At 37.3% G+C, this 12,578-nt stretch overlaps 1 protein-coding gene and 1 pseudogene across 1 annotated transcript; both read left to right on the forward strand.

Annotated features, from left to right (window-relative positions):
* The first annotated feature begins 2,487 nt into the window (after positions 1–2,487).
* On the forward strand, positions 2,488–4,424 carry LOC131781909 (histamine H2 receptor-like; annotated as a pseudogene).
* Positions 4,425–7,486: 3,062 nt separating this feature from the next.
* Positions 7,487–9,672, forward strand: LOC131781814 (adenosine receptor A2b-like). Its single transcript, XM_059098535.2, has one exon. The coding sequence runs from the start codon at positions 7,490–7,492 to the stop codon at positions 8,396–8,398; it is 909 nt and encodes a 302-aa protein (XP_058954518.1). The 5' UTR covers positions 7,487–7,489; the 3' UTR covers positions 8,399–9,672.
* The last annotated feature ends 2,906 nt before the right edge of the window (positions 9,673–12,578 follow it).

Raw genomic sequence — 12,578 nt, forward strand, 5'->3', positions numbered from 1 at the left:
AAATATGCATTTAAAATTAAGTATTCACTGTAGCAGATTGCAAGTTTGCAAACAAAACTGCCACCGGATTCACTACTAGTATGCAAAGTCAATAATTTGACACGAGCTTGCCAGCCAATTTTTCGAATTATTTAAACGCTCCATTCATTTAGAATGAAACATGTTAGTCTCTGTTTATTAATTTTTTTTAACACTAACAGCCTATTCCACTTCAATAAAGGACTTCAATATAAAGCTTCCGTTTTTTGTTACCGTAATATGATGCTGTAGTGTCATATGTTCCTTATTCTGGCTTTATTCCGTAAGACTTGAGACCAGATCTCAAGTCTTACGGAACTGTGTATGCTTTCCCTGTCAGTCAGTTGCACTTCCATATTTATGCGAAAATTATGTAACAAAAGATGTTCTGCCAAGAAATGTCGCGTCCTTATCGAATGAATTATGTCAAGTAAACAAGACTTTGTTTTACTCGGACTTCTGTCACCTATGACAGACTTTGTTATGAGCAGCATCATTCCAAGTTCTTGGAACTTCCTCATCAGCTATTTTTTAGTGAGCTTGCATAAATTTATCAAAATTAATGGGCGAGTTATCTCTATAAAGACTTTGACTATTTTGACTAATATGCAGATTAAAATTCGGATTATTCTCCTCAGAAAGTAGTACCTAGTGTCGAATAATTAGTGTTAGCCGCCCAAAAGTTAGCCGGAAAAGTCAGTTGGCTCTGCATCCGAAGGGTAAGGAATTTTTTCAAAACTTCGCCCGACGGTGAACCTTGGTATGCTGATAAAAATTCAGGTAATTTATTGTTAACAACTGAGTTGAAAACGTAAATTGGCCACCGTAAAGGGTGAAAAAAGCTAACGTTTTGAGCGTTAGCCCTTCGTCAGAGCGATTGGCGAAGGGCTAACGCTCGAAACGTCAGCTTTTTTTTAGTTTTCAACTCAGTTGTTAACACTAAATTACCTGCTATACTCTCCCACCGACGCTCTCTCTCTCTCTCTCTCTCTCTCTCTCTCTCTCTCTCTCTCTCTCTCTCTCCCACTAGGTCTTTGATACCAGGGCAGGAAGTAACTATGGATAAGACGAGTTCGGGATACACTGTGTTTGATTTAGCTTCTTATATTAGCGCTGAGATTGCATCCACGTTCATTTACAAAGCATTCGTTGATTCAAGCAGCGTTTACCTAACTCGTTTTCTGTGCGTTAGCACCTCAACGTTTTGTTACATAAAAATATATACGTAGGACTTCGCCAACATCCTTCGCGGTAAGACAAAGAAATTCATATAAGAATAGTTTTATTAATATCCTTTAAGATCTGATTTTACTAGAAAACTCCTTTATGCTAAGTTTTAATAAGATACATTTATGTTGAGTTCTTGTCATACATAATTCAGCCACAGGGCTGTAAAGTATTATCATAAAACACCTGTATCTATCTATCTATCTATCTATCTATCTAATCTGAGAAGGCCGAGGCGAAAATCCAAGATTACATTTAATTTAAAATGTCTCCTCTTTGGCATGTGACTCCACTATTTAACAAACGTTCTTCATCTCGCTCAGGGAAACAACACTCTCTTTGTTTCCTTTCACCGCTGGTCTTGCTTCACTGACTTTCAACAGTTAAGGAAATTTTAAGGAATCACAGCTGAGTTTAAGAAAACCCAATTGCTATCTTCAAATCCCAGAGAAAGTAAAAAATGGCAAAGTAACCTCTGTGAAAAACATATACAGCCTGGATCATCGCTTGTGGCACGTAACAGGCTATCAGTTTAATTTTTCATTACCCTCTCTAATACTGTCACTGTCTTTTTGCGTCACGCAATGTTGAAGGCCTTGCCTGAGGGAACTTGCTCTGACACGTGCATCTGCTTTTTTCTATGCTGGCGAAGTCTCTTGCAGATTTTCAGAAACAGAAAGTAGAAAAGGCAACACAGAGGAGTACAGTTGTAAAAATGCTCACTGATATTGGTCAGGATTTAGTTGTGGATGAGCATCGGTGCAATTATTATAGAGCTAACAAGGCGTACTCGTCTCGTAGTCACTTCCTGTAGGTATCTAAGCCGCAATAACAGAGACAAAAGTCTCTGGAGATACAAAAAAAATGGTTCTGGTGTCATATATTCTTCGAAGTTCCTGTAAATGCATAGGAGGCCAGCAATTGTTTAGTCCCAAGACTGGTATTTGAAAGGACTAGTCAAAATACATTTTATGAAGATAAAAGAAAGATTATACAACCTGGCCAAATTAGAAAAATAAGTTGGCGTTGATGTTTGAAACGTCACAGTGAACAGGTGCCATGAGAGTAAGAATTTCGCTTTTATTTATCTACCGATGAGAAATGTCAGAAATTTAAATAAAGCCATTTTCAGTTGCATAACTAAGCAGTTACAAAACTTCACAATTACCAGAATACGCTTTCAAAGTGACAACCCCACATTTCATAAGTGAGGAAAGTAATTGAAGAAAGCAAATGAAAAAAAAATTAAATCCACCCACAAACTAAGATAAGATCGAAATACGTCGAGACGCCTTGTCGACGTCAGCAACAGAACCGTGTCAGCTGGATCGTCAGGGCAGAAACAGTAAAATACTGTCTCATTCTCATTTTGCATCACCGGAGAACATCAAAAACTTGACAACTTCGTTCCTAAAACAAGGATATTTTGCAAACCATCTTACTATGTAAAGGAGACAAGGTAATGACTAGTTCTATTAATAGCGAATAGTCAAAGAAACTCCACAGCATCGCATACGTGGATATATTTCCCAATACATCCTTGTACATCCACCTAAAATAAAACAATCCGGGACGTATGGCTGTCTTGTGACTACTGGCTTTGAATTGTTATTGGTGGCTTCATGAAATGGAGGCAAGAAACACTCAAGTGGTGAAGCAGGGATAAGAATAGAATCTTACGTCTTATTAGGCGAAACTTTAAAAACTAAACTGAACGCTATCAGTCAGCTTGACGAAAAAAAGGATGGCAAACTCAACACCTGATAGGTACTACATGACGAAAGGTCTAGACGTGTTCTGCCCTATTCGTAAATATGGATTGCCGCTAAAATTTTTATTATGGTATTAAATATTCTTATGTCCATGTCTACAATTATGGGCAACAAAATTATAATTGCTGCGCTTCAAAGAGTATATTCCCTCCATCCCCCGTCCAAACTTCTCCTTCAATTTCTTATGGGCACAAATCTTTCTCTTGGTCTTCTTTCACAGCCTCTCTTTGTTAGCTTTCTTATGTCTCAGGAGCACTCAGTAACTTGTATTTATCTGAAGACCCTTTTTTATGGTACTGCTGCATTACTTGGGTCAGGGCTTATTTTGACACTGACAGCAATTAGTGTAGACCGACTTCTCTCTCTTCGGCTGGGTCTGAGATACCGGCAGGAAGTAACTATAAGACGAGTGAGGATTACATTGTGTTTCATTTGGCTTCTTAGCGCTGTGATGACATCAACATTCATTTACAATCCATTCGTTACTACGAGCATCGCTTACATAACTGGTTTCCTGTGCGTTATCACTTCGACGTTCTGTTACATAAAAATATACTTGAGCCTTCGCCAACATCACGCGCAGGTAAACGTGCTGGGCCAACTTCGTCAGGGTGATGTCTTCAACATCGTGCGCTTCAGAAAGATGGTGACAGGCGTAGTTTGGGTCCATATTTCACTTGCGGTTTGTTATTTACCACACACGATAGTTCAAGCCGTCTTTGCTTTCACTGGAATGTACACTGCTTCTTTCGACTTTATTTGGGATGTGACAACTTCTATGGCTTTCTTGACCTCAACTCTGAATCCTTTCCTTTACTGTAGGAAGGTTTGCGAAGTACGACAAGCAGTGAAAGACAGTATCAAGCCCTTCTTTTGTTGAAGTAAGATAAAGAACATTTTGGAACATTGTGGAATGAACAGTTTCCCAAAAATCATACACATGCATGAATTTGGCGATACAAAGCTTCGGCGTGGGAAGGAAATCGCGCAAGCGTAGTCCCCATACAGTATTTCACTCGAAATTTGAGGCAGCTTACCGTAAGGATATTGGACAAGAATATCTTAAGTTCTATAACTTCTTCATCAGCTATTCCCTTTGAACTTGCATTAATTAAAGGTCATCGGGGAAGTATCATGATCACCATCACAGCCTTTACTTTAATTCAGATTATTATACAGATTATTAGTATTAGCTAATATTGGATGAATATTCTCAGATTAAAAAGAGCCACCTTATATTATTGATAAAGGGAGTTGGGTCTACATCAACTTAACGGATTTTTTAAAAGCTTTTATGCGTCTTGGTGTTCGGATAAAATTCAGTGATAAATCATGGGAAACTTTTTCATCAGGCGTTCTTTGCATTGATAATTAGCAGGAAGCTTTCCTGCACTTAGGCCAAGTGATTTTTGTGCCATATTCGTTTCTGGGAAATATTTCACGGGTGTCGTTCCTCGAACGGACCGGTAAAGGCTCAGGAGGCCAGCAATGGCTTATTCTGGATGCTGGCCCATCAAAAGGACCTTTTAAAATAATTTCAAGCAGAAATGAAAGACTTTAAAACTTGGCTAATTTAGGAAAATAAACAAGGAAAAACTGAAATGAATTAACACGTTTGAGTCGATGTTTATCACATTACAACGAACAGCTGTTTTAAAAGTGAGTATTTCCATTCTACATGTCCGCCAATGAGTGACAGAAATTTGATAGAACCACGTTCGGTTTACACTGATTAGGAGTTTTCTGATGTCATAGAGACTAGAGGTAAAAAAAATTCAGTTGAACTAAAAGACTTCAATTTTATTAGATTTAGTTTTCCACTGAGAAGACGAAAGTGTTCACAGAACTATGTCAACAATACCATCAATGCAAAATGCAAAAAGAGAGGATTAAACAATAAAATAAAAATTTAACAAAATTAAAATTCTGTCACTGCCACGTTGTATAATGACCGTAGAGCGTCAACAACTTGACAACTCCGTTTCAAAAGCCTACTCAAGGCTTCATTTATCAAGATAAACAGATCTTATTCGTGGAATTAATCGCAATTGTGAAAGAAAAATAAAAAACCCGCTGATGTGTCTGTTATCGGCAGTAAGGCAGTAAGGCATAAATTTGCTTTTCCGTCGGGGTCTTCTGCGAAAGTGCCGCAGTTTTTTAATTTTACAAAAAAGTGAGTGTTTTTGTATCCCAGAGAACGGCCTTTGGTGAAATTCAGTGTTGTACAGAACATATATGCAAAATCGATTATTTCATATGAAGATTAATATCTGGAATCAAGTTAAGCGGGAACCCCAGGAAAGCGATTTCTGAAGTCTGGCTAAAAGATAACTCCTGCCTTATACTCCTGACCTCGACGTTACGCTTTCAGGTGTGGTTTCTTACTAATATGTTTTGCAAATCAGCTTATGTAAAGGGAATGCATAGCGAAAAGTAAATTAAAACTCTCAGTGTTACATATCAACAAGCGACCGCCATGTTTTTGTAAAACACGCGTTTTATTTGATGCCGTGCCTAAAAGTGGTCAGCGGTATACATAATAATCAGTGTCACTGCCCCTGGAGTAAACTATTAAATATAATTTATAGAGAATAATTCATGGGCGTACGTAGATATAGAATTTCCCTTGAGTGCGTTCAACACGATATCTCACGAAAAGGCGCAGCGAACGAGTGAGATAATGAGTTGAACACGAGCAACCATGTACTATTTTGTTTATTATATAAACACCTGACAAGAAAAATCAGCCTCCTTGGTAAATGAGGAAAAAGTGACATAGTGGCGCGAAAGACGAGTGACGTATCAGCATCAGATTGGCGATCTCAAACACAACGGCTACGGCTACGGCTTTTCTCAGGGCTGGATATCCTTGTAAAACACCGGATTTTATCTAATAAACTTCCCTATCATAAGTCCTTATTTAAAATCAATCCATTAGTATATTTGAAAAGTTTTGAAGGGGAAGTGGTATTCTCTGGTGGCCTTTTTTTGTTGCTGTAAATTTCAAAATGAAAAAAACAGCAGTCGGAGGGAATTATGTAGTGAAGCGAATATGTTGCGAGAAAATTAATGTTTGTAAACAGCAGAGTATTTACACAAGCCAGAGAGGTGGAAACTCGGAGTTACAAAGATCCCTTAACTTTAAAACTACAATCGGCCAAACTTTTTAACAGCAATATCAGGTCCTTTCATTTGTTTAGTTTTTTTTTCCATGTTATCAGCCAAGAAAGTATCATGTGATCTGTACGTGCTCATTTATCGTGCTCCGTGCTCATTTATCAAGCTGTCAAACTGTGTTTTGCTACAAATAATGTTCTCAAGAGGTCACATGGACTTGACTGACTTGACTTTACTCGGTTATCGCAAATTATAACCTATCCATTACTTTTAACGCAATTCTATTGGCTACTTTGAGTCACGTGGTTCAGAATAAGCGCAGAAACCCCTGTTCATGTTGACCGAAGTTTGTCCTCCGATTATTTCTGTTGAAAATAAACAAAACCAGCGTAAAAAAGCCAGCTCAAGAGTTACACATTTTCATCTTTATTACTTAATATGGAAGGAAATCGAATTCGTTTTGTTGAGCTTCCGAAAGCATAAAAAAGTCAACAAAATTATCTGTCAAAACACGACACGGAAATTAATGGGAGGTACACAAGATGAATAAATTCCCGACTGGTTTGGCCGATCAAGAGACTGCCCTCATTCATTTTCATATTCATGTTCATTTTTTAGGCAATATCTCAGACTTGAACATTATCAGCCGTCTTGTCAGTCGCCTGAAGGGGTTTATCAACTAAATAACATAGGTTTTCAATATCTCGAACATCAATTATTTACCTCAGCCTTCAGTTTCACCATAAAGGTGATATCCACGTCACTAACAAATTACGATAATTTGCTCATTCTTGTAAACTTATTGTTGACCTGTGGTATGAAGATAATGGCCTATTTCAGTACTTCTAAAGCGATTTTAAATTAATTTTCATTTGATAAATGCAGACAGATGAATAAAAATAGAATTAGCAAAGAACTCAGGGAAATCATTCTTCACTATTTGTTCAGCTAAGTAATCATTATATTAAGTGCGCACGTATTTCAGAGCATGAAGAAGAAAATGAAATGTGAAATTGACATGAGTTTTTAATTTTTATGTTCTATTTCAGGGAAGGGGATATCTGTTCGAGAGGAATATATCTTGGACAAGTCAGAAGGAATTATCTTCAATTCTGTTGCAATTGCAGAGAGCAGGTATTCTTCCATTGCGAGGTAATTTATTCGTATCTAGTCCTGATCTAAATCGAATCCGGATTTCGTGACTGCGGCTTTAATTTGTCATCGGTGGCTCTAATACTGAGGCAAAAAGAGATTCAAGTGACTATATGTATATATATACATATATTTAGATTATTTGGTCATTAGAGACTTTTAAAGAAAAGTGGAGCTTATACTATCAGCTGTAAAAAAAGCGGATGGCGAACTCAACACCAGATGGGAACCACACAGCGAAAGGTCAAGCCTTGTTTTGCTCGACTCGTCATTATGGATTGCCGCAAAAGATTTTCATTTTGACGTTAAATGTTCCTATGTCTATAACTACAATACTAGGGAACGTACTGATCATTGCTGCACTTCAGAGAGTACATTCTATCCATCCGCCGTCAAAAGTTCTCCTCCGATGGCTTATGGGTACTGATCTTGTCATGGGTCTTCTTTCACAGCCTCTCTTTGTTAGCTTTTTAACGTCTCAGGAGCACTCAGTAACTTGTAATCATCTGAAGACCCTTTTTTATACCACTGCTACATTACTTGGGTTAGGGTTGATTTTGACACTGACAGCAATAAGCGTGGACCGACTCTTTTCTCTTTTACTTGGTCTGAGATACCGGCAGCTGGTAACTAAGAAAAGAGTGCGGGTCACAATGAGTTTGCTTTGGCTTCTTAGCGCTGTGATTGCATCGACGTTCATTTATCAGCCATTCGTTACAACGAGCAGCGTTTACACGACTGGTTTCCTGTGCGTGATCGCCTCGACGTTTTGTTACTTAAAAATCTACTTGAGACTTCGCCAGCTTCAAACACAAGTAAACGTGCAAGGGCAATTTGGTCGGGGAGAAACCTTCAACATCGCACGCTACAAAAAGACGGTGACGGGCGTAGTCTGGGTGCAGATAACACTGGTGATTTGTTATGTACCACACGGGATAGCCCAAGCTATATTTGCTTTCACTGAATCGAATACGCCATCTTTCAACTTCGTTTGGGATGTAACAATTTCTATGGCTTTCTTGACCTCAACTCTGAATCCTTTCTTATATTGCTGGAAGGTTCGCGAGGTAACACGTGCATTGAAGGACACAGTCAGACCATTGTTTTGCTGATTAAGGGGAAAAATGTGTGACACATTGGAATGAGCGGTCCGCTGTAAGAAAAGTATGCATTTGGAAAAACAAAGCTTCAGGGCGTGAGGCGCGCAAGCACAGCCCTATACGTAAGAAATTATAGTACCCATCAAGTTTGGTTACTATGTAATAACAGAACAGGAAAATTTAAAAGTTTCATTTTATGACTTACACAATAACTTAAAGGGATACTCTGCCGAGAACGACCTCTATATAAGTTATACATCATGTACGTCGATATACATCATGTACGTCGATATTGCAGAATTGAAAATATCACCTGTTGAAGGCTATCATCAAACGCTGAGGAAAATGACCAGTCTAAGAGATTTACAACCCGATCTGTCAGTTGTATAGACATTTACACCCAAAAAAACCATCGCTATGACTTCAGCAATAATGATAAGACAATAAGAACGTCAATCAATCTATTTGAAGCGAAGAAAATCGTCCGATGCGGCTTGAGATTCAGAGACTCTCTGAAAATGATGGTCGTAAAAGACCACATGGAATTTGCTAATTGGTTCGGATATTGGGCCTTGGAGGCGTAAGGTGACTAATTGACTCCACCACTAGGGCACAATGGGGATGACGAGAACTTAGGGAACGTAAATCTCTTTGTTGTGGTCTGGCGTTGTTTCCCGGAAATTCCAAAATTTTGGGCATCTGCAAAAATTGTTTTTCAAAACTTAAACTGCTCAATGTAGTCAGGCCTCAGTCCCCCACAAAGTGTTTTAAAGTACATCACAGCATATCAATAAGGAGAATGTGCTATATAAATGGACCATTATCATCTTCGTATACTGTTTGCTTGTTAACTGCCGGTTTTTCTTTTCATTTTGTGTTATCTGACTTCAATATGATCATAAGCTAGATGTGAAGTAAGTGATTTTCCTTTTACCTTTGGTTCTGCCGGTGGCAATGTGCCATTTGTCACTTCAAAATATTTTCCTTAGAGGCGACAAACACACTCTTTAAAATTGAGATTTTTGCATCAATTTGAATGACACTGGATTAACACTGACACTGAAATGATCATGAATCTTAATTTTCGATATGACAAAGCCTCTTGAAAATTTTTGTCAGTAATGTACATTGATGACGTAGGCACTGAACTAATGAATAGAGAGGTCAAATCATGCAAACCAAAGACAAGACGTTAGGAAAAGCATCTGAAATTTTCTGAAATGTAACTGTTTTTATTCTCTTCACAAAAGAAACTTCCAAATCAAGACGCTTTTGGAAATAGTGTAGGTGAGAATTTTTTTTCAGAGAGTCATCCGATGTTATTGATCTGAAAGATATCACCTCTGATTGTTTTTATATCAGTAGTTTAATGACTTTTAATGGGAAAGTTTATGTTTGGGGTCCAGCTGATAAAACAAAACTAATTGCTAGTTGCTTAAAAAAAAAATTAACCGACTCCCTGAAGAAACGAAGCACTCTAGCATAAAAAAGACTTAATGATAAATAAATAAATAACGGCCATTTTATTTCTAGTAATTCACAGCAGATTAAAAAAACGAAATAAAAGGGGGTGAAGTATACTTTTAATTATGAGAAGGAAGAGTACCGCCATAGCATAAATCCAGTAAATACTATGAAAAGCTAGTAAAAGGATTTTATCACCCACGAGGCTTTTCTTAATGGGCTCAAAAGGGATATCCATTATTTAGTTTTTAACTCTAAGTCTTTGATGATTTGACGCATAAATAGCTTTTTGGGTGTTTCCAGATTGAAAATTACTGAAAAATTAAAAGCTCTTTTTTTGCTCGACAAGTTACGACCTAATTATTTTGTTGTTTCGCCTACAAATCGTTTTTTTTTATTTTATCATGACGTTTATGCGATCTCGAAATAATTCATAGAGTCATTTGACGTCAGTATCTTTTAACAGCTCCGGCTGCTAAAACGACACTGATCACCTGGTCAGCGTTTGTCGCTGAAGGTCGTCTTCTCAGTTTTGGTGCCGTATTAACGCGAGGAGTGACTTACCTTCAGGAAAAGGAATGAGGATTGTAAAATTTATGTCCATCTGGCGAACTGAGAAACTATTATTAAAAACATTATTAAAAATTCTCATTCCTCCCCGATATGGATTAATACCAGTTTCTTTTCCTACAATTTGCTCCAGGCTACATCTCTTCCATGAGATGAGTAGAAGGACTTTGTTGTTTTCGTATGTCTTTAAAATAGTATGATGAAAATACTGTGTATGCTGCAAATGTACTTCACACGTGCTGCACGTTATTGAATCGTAGAACACCATTTAAAACACAAAATTCTAAGGCCACTAGAATCTTGAGATTGCCAAAGAGCACCATTTCAAACACCCTGCGTGAGCCCCCTTTGGCTTCGCAGCTGTATAACCTAATGTGATTTGGTTTGAAGGCAACAAACAAAAGTGTTATAATTTTTGAAATCACAGCCCATTCGTCTTTGAAGATTTGACACCGATTTCCTCGCTTCGCAGAAAATTAGACAGGTATCTTGGCATGGATAATGCTCTCACCAATATCAAGCGTTAAGATTTAAGCTTATGCCGCTGTTGTATTTCTTGTCTAACTGTCATTTGCAATCATATCGATGACAAGTGAAGAAAAAACGTCAACGTCGATCTTAGAAAAAAAAGTGAGAAGAAGGGTAAGTGAAAATATGTTTTTTCTGATAGTTTTTATAATCTGGTGAAATCTAACGGCTCATAAATATAGCGAGGGAAATGTTGATTGAGAAATCATTTGCGCAATGTAGTTCTGTTAACCGCTTAATAGCACAATATATGACGCCATGAAGTAAAGGAAAAAATTGGATCAAAATCATTGATTTCCCTCGTTCTCAGCTGTAAAAACAATGCGAGAGAGGTGGTTATGAGCCTTCCTGTTTGCCGATTGATAGAAGCTGGTTTTGTTGAATCCATAATAACAGAGCGGAGAATTTCAAAGTGATTATTTCGTTCGAGGAAAACAGCAAAATGAACAAAAATTTCATTTATCACGAAAATAACAAATAAAGCGAAAAATTGTAACAAACATTTCCTCTGTCATCTTGTTCAATTCTTTTCAATTAGTTTTAATTTCCGCTTTAACCACAGTTATTATATTTTTGGTGTTTATTCGAAGGAACAGAAACTTGAGTGATAACCGTTAATATCTCTGAAGATGAAAAAGGTTCGCTTTCCACGTTATTATTGTTATTATTATCATTATTATTATTATTTTGGTATCACCATTGTTATTATTTAACAATACTAAAATCGGGACGATTAACAGTCTTTCCAATAATGACAATATACCTGATGGGTTTTTGTCAATCAAATATATAAAGTAAGATTGCAAAAACTGAAAATTTATTTCTTTTTTTTCATTTTTATTTTAAGAAGAGGTTGACTGAACAGTCATATAATCCTGAACTAGAAGAGGCCAATTATTTAGCAAGATTAATATTACAATAGGAAAATGAAACGAGGTAATCTACATTCATTCTCTCATGTTTTTAACTAAAAAAATATATGTTCTTGTTTCTAATGTAAATGTTGGTAGATTTTGGTGGGTTCTATCTTCAGTAGATACTATCCCATTTTGATTGATATAATGCCTGGGGGTCAGGGACTTTAAGTTGTCAGGACGGCAACGCCGGGCGCGAGGAAGAAGTCGATTAAAAAATATAAGGACCCACAACGGCGACGGCAAAAGAAAGTGGTAAAACCAAAAGATCATATTATCGGGAAAAAGCTCTGCAAACGCGTTATAAGCTTTGTACATTTCTGAGCCATTCTCTGCAAAACAGCAACGTAAAATTACCAAAATTTGTGTGGTCTGAGAACGGAAATCTCGACAGCAAATAATTTTAGTTTCCCTTTGGAACTTAAAGCTGCTCACGCACGTTATGTTGAAGTTAAGGTTTGGCTCCTGAAGAGACGGTAAACACATACAACCATTCGCGAAGTTCTAACTAAAAATATGAATTCACTTTTAAACAGCATCCTCGTCGGCGTTGCTTCCCCTGCTGCCCAAGGTCCCCTTTGAATTTTTTTTTTTAGTTAGAATTCTGCCAATTAGTTATCTAGTTGGCACTCGGCTCCTTGACAGGGATGATTAAAAAGAGGATAAATTAAAACTACGAAATGTATCACCTAAAATGAGAACAGGTGCTTCTGTAA

Source organism: Pocillopora verrucosa, chromosome 1, assembly GCF_036669915.1.
Source record: "Pocillopora verrucosa isolate sample1 chromosome 1, ASM3666991v2, whole genome shotgun sequence".
Classification (NCBI taxonomy): domain Eukaryota; kingdom Metazoa; phylum Cnidaria; class Anthozoa; order Scleractinia; family Pocilloporidae; genus Pocillopora; species Pocillopora verrucosa.

Bases quoted from the DNA above. Each gene is read 5' to 3' on its own strand.
- LOC131781814 (XM_059098535.2), top strand. From the start codon at position 7,490: ATGGCGAACTCAACACCAGATGGGAACCACACAGCGAAAGGTCAAGCC.